This window comes from Chrysemys picta, chromosome 13, assembly GCF_011386835.1.
Source record: "Chrysemys picta bellii isolate R12L10 chromosome 13, ASM1138683v2, whole genome shotgun sequence".
In the NCBI taxonomy this organism is placed as follows: Eukaryota; Metazoa; Chordata; order Testudines; family Emydidae; genus Chrysemys; species Chrysemys picta.
The window spans coordinates 5,785,223-5,792,722 of record NC_088803.1 but is presented as its reverse complement, the minus strand read 5'-3'; the positions used below and the strand labels follow the sequence as shown (position 1 = coordinate 5,792,722).

The window sequence follows — 7,500 nt, the reverse complement described above, 5'->3', positions numbered from 1 at the left end:
CTGGGGTATAGTTAAGGTTAGGGTTATATTTATGGTTACGGTAAGGGGTATGTGACGTAGTGGAGATTTTCTCTTGTTATGTTGTATATGAGCCTATGTGAGTCTTACTGTTTGGCATGAATGCTGTGTGTGCCTCTGTTTCCCTGTGCCTTGCACCAATGTCTAGGTGGTGGCAATAGGGGTGTGTGACTTTTGCGGGGTCGCTCCAGCTGCCTGCATGGATGCTATGGTCGCCCCTAACCTGAGATCCAGGAGGGGGATGGGACCAGGTGACTCTTGGCCCCGAAGCGAGACAAAGGCCGGAGGAGGAGCAACGGGCAGGGCAGGGGCCAGGCGGCTGGAAGAGAGTTTGTCTCGGCTGGCTTGGGGTGCAGGGGGAGGACGAGAGCCCTGGCTATGGGCTCCCCTCCCCCCAAGATGGACTTGGCTGAAAGTCACTGATTTCTGTGCTAACAAGCTCTGTTCTACGCTGTGGTCCTGTCGACTGATAAATCTTCTGTTTTACCGGCTGGCTCAGAGTCACGTCTGACTGGGGAGTCGGGGGGCAGGGCCCTCTGGCCCCCCCAGGACCCCGCCTGGGCGGACTCGCTGCGGGAAGCGCACGGTGGGGCAGGGGATGCTGGATGCTCTGGGGTCAGACCCAGGAAGGTGAAGCCGTGTGAGCGTCAAGCCCTGGAGACAGTCTGCTCCGAGAGAGGAGGCTCCCCGTGAGTCCTGCCTGGCTTCGTAGGGAGCAGCTCCAGAGCATCGCCTGGGGACTCCATGACAGGGTATAGTTAAAGATAGGGTTATGGCTGGGGTAGAATTAAGGTTGGAGTTATATTTATGGTTATGGTTAGGGGTATAGTTAAGGATAGGGTTACAGCTGGGGTAAAGTTAAGGTTAGGGTTATATTTATGGTTAGGGCTATAGTTAAGGATAGGGTTAGGTCCCTACCCGTCAGCATGTTCTGGTAGGCGCTGTCAGAGATGGAGAAGATGTGGGGTGGGGCTTCGCTTCTCTTCTTGCCCCTGTAAGCGGCCACCACCTCCGCGTTATAAACCGGTAACCACTTGTAGGGATTGACTGTCACACAGAACAGCCCCGAGTAGGTCTGGAGAGGGGGAACAGGACAGGGGGAAGGATGGAGAGAGAGGGAGAGAGAAAAATCAGAGCAGCGAGGCAAGGCCCATGGTGAAGAGATTGAGAACCTACCCTAGAGTGAGTGAGAACTGATGGAGAGGGAGAGGATCGGTGCTATGCAGTGGCCCCCCTCCTCTGTTCTAGAACAGGAGACATCTTCCCTTCTTGATCTAGAATGGGAGACGCTGCACCGTCTTCTGTATAGAACTGGACATGATGCCCCTCCCCTGATCTAGAAGCAGAGATTCATCCATCTCCCCAATCTAGAGTGGAAGACAATGCACCTGACCCATCTAGAATGGGATAAAACACCCCTTCCCTGATCTAGATCCAGAGACGCACCTGTCTCACCAATATAGAACTAGAGACAAGCCCCACCCACCAAGAATGGAAGAACATACCCCTTCCTTTATCTAGATTAGAAGACAATAACCCTCCCCTGATCTAGAACATGAGATGCCAGAAAGGAAGACAATGTCACATCTAGAACAGGACTTGATAGATCGGGGAGGAATTATAACAGGAGACAATGCTCACTCTCTGATCTAGAATGGGGGCGATGGTCTCTTCTCTAATCTCGAACAGGGGATGGCAGCACCAGACCCCCAATCTAACAAGGAACTGGTGACCCCCTTGGTCTAGAACAGGGACAAGAACACCTCTCTCATTCTAGAACAGGAGGGAATTCCCCTGATGTGAAATGGCAGATGATGCCCACCCTGATCTAGAACAGCAGGCTACTCCCCCTGTTCTAGAAGGGAGATGATGCTCCCCCTGATCTAGAAGTCAGCAACTCCCAGAGGGGCATAATGCAGGGTGGAGACCCCAGGAACTCCCCCACACTATGGGTACCCCAGCAAGGTGTGTGGGGGGGAGCTAGGGGACTGCAGGGCCCTCCCCAGACTCACGTAGATCATCCACGCGGCGTATCGCTCCTTGAGGTTGTAGAGCACGGCCGGCTCATGCAGGAACGTCAGCATGGCCATGTCCTCGATCTTGTCGAACTTTGGCGGGTTCTGCTGGTGGACGTCCGACTCCTTCACCGTCACCGTCTGGGCAGGAAGAGAGAGTCATGGGGGGTCAGGATGGGGGATAGTGCTACCTCCACCCAACTGCACCCAGCCATCCTGATGACCCCTCCACCCCCTCACCAGCTGTGGGGTCAGACCAGCACCCCGCATCTCTGTTTCTTCCAGCCTCCTCCCCTTATTTGGCCTTTAACCCCTAACCCCTGGTGCCCCACAGCCTGTCCTCCCCTCTAGCCCCTGACTGCAGTCACTAATATCAACTCCTCCTTGCCCCATCTTCCCCTTTGACCTCTGACCTCTCACCACCCCTACCCCTAACCTCCCCTTTGATCTCTGACCCCTCACAGTCCCTGCCCCTCCCTTTTGACCTCTGGGCCCTCACAGTCCCTACCCCTAACCTCCCCTGTGACCCCCGACCTCACCCACCTGCGCCCCGACTCCGGTGTACCCGGCCTCACCTTGCCGTTCTCGGTCTCGACGGTCACCTTCTCCCCATCCCGGCTGACGATCTTGCCCTTGACGAACTCCTCCTTCTCGTCGGACACGAAACACTCGCTGCGGAGGTCGAAGATCCGGGTCTGCGCCTCCAAGCGCTCCTTGTCCGACTTCCGCAGGTAGGGGGCAGCCGCCCCGAACTCGGCCATGTGGGCATCACCCATGCTGGGGTGGGGAGAGGGGGGAGAGAGCTGGGCAGTGAGAGTGCCCCCTCCCCTGGCAGGCACCCCCCTGCACCATCAGGGGGGCCAAAACCCCAGAGATAGTGCCCCCTGCTGTTCCCCCCCCACTCCCAGCCCTGGGAACCCCCCTGTGCTGCCAGTGGCCCCCCCGTCCCGGGCAGAGTGCCCCCTGCTGTCCGGTCCCTCCTCCCAGCCCTGGTTCCCCCCCTCCGCCCCACCTAAATTCCCCTCCCCTTCTGTGTGTGTGAGAGACTCACTTAATTAGAGTTTCACAGGAGAGATTGGAAAGACCTGGGGGGGCGGGAAGAGAGAAAGAGATGGGGGGCAGTTTAGAGTCACCCAAGCCCCCACCTCAAATCCCCTGCCCATTCCCCCACCCTCTCTCCACAGCCCCTCTCCCCTTCTTCCCCCAACCCCGCACTCCCTCCCTCTCCATCTCCCCCCAACCCCCAACAATCCCCCCATCTCCCCACCCTGCCTCTCCCCCCAGCCCCCAACAATCCCCCATCCCCCCACCCTGCCTCTCCCCCAACCCCCAACAATCCCCCCATCTCCCCACCCTGCCTCTCCCCCAACCCCCAACAATCCCCCCATCTCCCCACCCTGCCTCTCCCCCAACCCCCAACAATCCCCCCTCCCCCTCCTGCACCCTGCCTAACCCCTTCCCACCTCCCGCCCCGAGCCCCCCACTCCCTCAACGCAGTGTCCCCCCGCTACCTCCCAGCCCCAGCTACCCCCACCCCAACCTCCCCCTCCCGCCATGGGGTGACCTGGCCCCACATCTCACCACAGGCAGGTGGGGCAGATGAAGCCCTGGTGCGATCTGTGTCACCCGGGGCCCTCCGCCCCCCTTTATACCCCCTGCTCCCCCCCCCCCGGGAGTGACGGTCCAGGAGCCGGTGTGAACGTGCCCATGAATGGAGCGGCTCAGTCCGCAGACCCCCCCCCCCCCGCCTCTGTCCCCACCTCGGGGCGCATTCCAGAGAGGGGCTGGGAGGGTCCCAGAGGCTGATAACGGGGGGGAGGGAGGGGGGGCTGTCAGCGAGAGGGGGGAGGGGGAGAGAGACAGAAATCTCAGCTCCCCTCCCATTGTCCTTCCGCGCCTCTTTCTGCTGCTTGTTTTCATCTTTCCGGGGGTGTCTGACAGATCCCAGCGTGGGGAGTTACTTTCACCCCCCCGCCCCCGCCGCCTTCTCTGCAGGCTCTGGACCCGCCAGACCCCTTCCAGAGCCAGGGAGGGAACCCAGGAGTCCTGGCTCCCAGCCCCCCCCAACCACTAGACCCCACTCCCCTCCCAGAACTGGGGAGAGGACCCAGGAGTCCGGGCTCCCTGCCCCCCTGCTCTAACCACCAGACTCCACTCCCCTCCCAGAGCCGGGGAAAGAACCCAGGAGTCCTGCTCCCAGCCCCCCCCCTCCGCTCTAACCACCAGACCCCACTCCCCTCCCATAGCCAGGGAGAGAACCCAGGAGTCCTGGCTCCCCATCCCCCCCCAACCACTAGACCCCACTCTCCTTCCAGAACTGGGGAGAGAACCCAGGAGTCCTGGCTCCCAGCCCCCCCCCCACTCTAACCACTAGACTCCACTCTCCTCCCAGAACTGGGGAGAGAACCCAGGAGTCCTGGCTCCCCGTCCCCGGCTCTAACCACTAGACTCCACTCTCCTCCCAGAACTGGGGAGAGAACCCAGGAGTCCTGGCTCCCCATCCCCGGCTCTAACCACTAGACCCCACTCTCCTCCCAGAACTGGGTAGAGAACCCAGGAGTCCTGGCTCCCCAGCGGTGTGACACAGAAGTCAAGTCAGACAATTCTGTCTGGTGTTATTATTGTGAGAAGATTTAACATTAATGTTAATGGGGGGGGGGGGCGGGTTGAAAGGCTCAGAGCCCCGTGATATCCCCTCACACTCATCGCACCCCAGGACCTTCGTGCCTTTAATTCAGTTTCATTCCTTTCAGTCGCTCCTGGCAAAACGTAGGTCCCACTGTATCCATCCCCCCACACCCTCCCTGCACCCCTCCGTCTCCCCAGACCCCTCATCCCTCCCAGCTCTCCGCCCGTCTTCACGCATCCACCCACCGCCCTTCCACCCCTCCAGCTGCTCTTAGTTGTGTAGTTAGGTGGTTGTTGTGCTGTGTTGTTTGCTGGTTCCTTCCTTGGGGTCAGTGTAGTTGTGACTTGTTTAGTTGACACTTTGGGGCTGGGTTGCTCCATTAGGAGGTGTCACTTTTCAACATTTTCTTTCTCATTTCCAGGCAGTTTCTTTTTGCCTTGGCAGGCTGTTGTGTAGTTGTGTGTGTGTTTCATTAATTGCTTGCTGTTAGAATTGTTTAATTGTCAGTTGTCTGTGGAATTATTTACTTGTTTGGCTGTTCGCTGTGTTCATTGTTTAGTTGTTTGGTGTGTTAGTTGTTTTGTTTGGTTGTGTTAGTTTTTTGATTGTTGGGTTAGCTGTTTTCTTGTGTTAGGTGTTTCTTTTATTTTGGTGTGTTAGTTGTTTGGTTGTGTTAGGATTGGATTGTTGGTTGGGTTAGTTTGGTGTGTTAGTTGTTTGGTTGTGTTAGGTTTGGATTGTTGGTTGGGTTAGTTTGGTGTGTTAGTTGTTTGGTTGTGTTAGGTTTGGATTGTTGGTTGGGTTAGTTTGGTGTGTTAGTTGTTTGGTTGTGTTAGGTTTGGATTGTTGGTTGGGTTAGTTTGGTGTGTTAGTTGTTTGGTTGGGTTAGATTTGGATTGTTGGTTGGGTTAGTTTGGTGTGTTAGTTGTTTGGTTGGGTTAGGATTGGATTGTTGGTTGGGTTAGTTTGGTGTGTTAGTTGTTTGGTTGGGTTAGGATTGGATTGTTGGTTGGGTTAGTTTGGTGTGTTAGTTGTTTGGTTGGGTTAGGTTTGGATTGTTGGTTGGGTTAGTTTGGTGTGTTAGTTGTTTGGTTGTGTTAGGTTTGGATTGTTGGTTGGGTTAGTTTGGTGTGTTAGTTGTTTGGTTGTGTTAGGATTGGATTGTTGGTTGGGTTAGTTTGGTGTGTTAGTTGTTTGGTTGTGTTAGGATTGGATTGTTGGTTGGGTTAGTTTGGTGTGTTAGGTGTTTGTTTATTTGTTGTGTTAGTTGTTTCTTGAGTTGTTTGGTATGTCAGTTGTTTTATTGTTTCTTGTGTAGGTTTGTTGCATGAATTATTTAGCCTGTGTTATGTTAGTAGTTTGTTTAGTGTAGTTGTTTGCTCTGTTGTTTATTGGCTGTATGCTGTTAGTTGTTTGCTGTGCTGGTTATTCATTGTGTTAGTTGTGTGCTGTGGCAGTTTGGTGTGACAGTTGTTTGGTGTGTTATTTGTTTCTTTCATTGTTGATTCTTTGTTTAGTTGTTTGTCATGTTCATTGGTGTTTCAGTGATTTGGTTGGTTGATGTGTTAATTGTTTGTTTAGTTACTTGCTGTGTTAGTTGTTTATTTGCTGTGCTACTTGTTGGTTTGTTCAGTTGTTTAGCTTGAGATTGCTTAGAAATGTCCGTCTTTGCTGGTTAGCTGTTCAGTTGTTTGCAGAGCTCATTGGCCAGTTATTTTGTTGTTTGGTGCATTGGTTGTTTTGCTGTTTGGATGGTTCAGTTGTGTTTATTGTGTTAGTTGTTGAATTGGTGTGCTAGTTCCTTGCTGTGTCAATTGCTCCTGTGTTGAGTTGTTCAGCTCTTGGGGTGTTGACTCCTGTACATGTTGGTGTGTTGAGTCGTGTAGCTATGAGGAGTTCAGTCTTGTAGTTGCTGGGATGTGGGGCCCTGTAATTGCTGGAGTGTTGAGTTGTGTGACTGTTGGGGTGATGAATTGTGTAGCTGTTGATGGGTTGAGTTGTGTAGTTGTTGGGGTGTTGAGTCCTGTAGCTGTTGGGGTGTTGAATTGTATAGTTGTTGAGTTGTGTAGTTGTTGGGGTGTTGAGTCCTGTAGCTGTTGGGGTGTTGAATTGTATAGTTGTTGAGTTGTGTAGTTGTTGGGGGTGAGTTGTGTAGTTGTTGGGGGTTGCGTGGTTGAGTTGTTGAGTTGTGCTGTTGTTGGGGTGATGAATTGTGTAGCTGTTGATGGGTTGAGCTGTGTAGTTGTTGGGGTGTTGAGTCCTGTAGCTGTTGGGGTGTTGAATTGTATAGTTGTTGAGTTGTTAGTTGTTGGGGGGGGTTGAATTGTGTAGTTGTTGGGGGGTTGAATTGTATAGTTGTTGAGTTGTGTAGTTGTTGGGGGGGTGAGTTGTGTAGTTGTTGGGGGTTGGGGGGTGAGTTGTTGAGTTGTGCTGTTGTTGGGGTGATGAATTGTGTAGCTGTTGATGGGTTGAGCTGTGTAGTTGTTGGGGGTTGGGGGGGTGAGTTGTGTAGTTGTTGGGGTGTTGAGTCCTGTAGCTGTTGGGGTGTTGAATTGTATAGTTGTTGAGTTGTGTAGTTGTTGGGGGGTTGAACTGTGTAGTTGTTGAGTTGTGTAGTTCTTGGGCTGGAATTGTGTAGTTGTTGAGGGGTTGCGTTGCGAAGTTGTTGTGTTGTGTAGTTGTTGAGTTGTGTGGTTCTTCCCTCTCAACGCTGTTCCCTGCTGGGTTCTGTCTCTGTCCGAAGCCCCCAACGCCCCCTCCAGCCCCATCACCCCAGAGCGGGGGGTTCGCCAGGTGCCTGCTGCCCCCCAGGGAGGCTGTTGGGGGGGGGGGGGCGGG

The 7,500-nt window shown here is 54.2% G+C and overlaps 1 protein-coding gene across 1 annotated transcript in view; it reads right to left on the bottom strand.

Moving 5' to 3' along the window:
* The window catches only part of LOC135975463 (myosin-6-like), a 23,631-nt gene extending 19,893 nt beyond the window's left edge, over positions 1–3,738 (bottom strand). Inside the window, exons 1-5 of the mRNA XM_065566513.1 lie at positions 3,615–3,738; positions 3,085–3,118; positions 2,609–2,810; positions 2,031–2,174; positions 937–1,093 (exon numbers count right to left, since the gene is read on the bottom strand). Of these exons, the coding sequence (XP_065422585.1) occupies positions 937–1,093; positions 2,031–2,174; positions 2,609–2,809 (502 nt within the window). The 5' untranslated portion in view covers position 2,810; positions 3,085–3,118; positions 3,615–3,738. The remainder of the gene's footprint in view (positions 1–936; positions 1,094–2,030; positions 2,175–2,608; positions 2,811–3,084; positions 3,119–3,614) is intronic.
* Between the last annotated feature and the right edge of the window lie 3,762 nt (positions 3,739–7,500).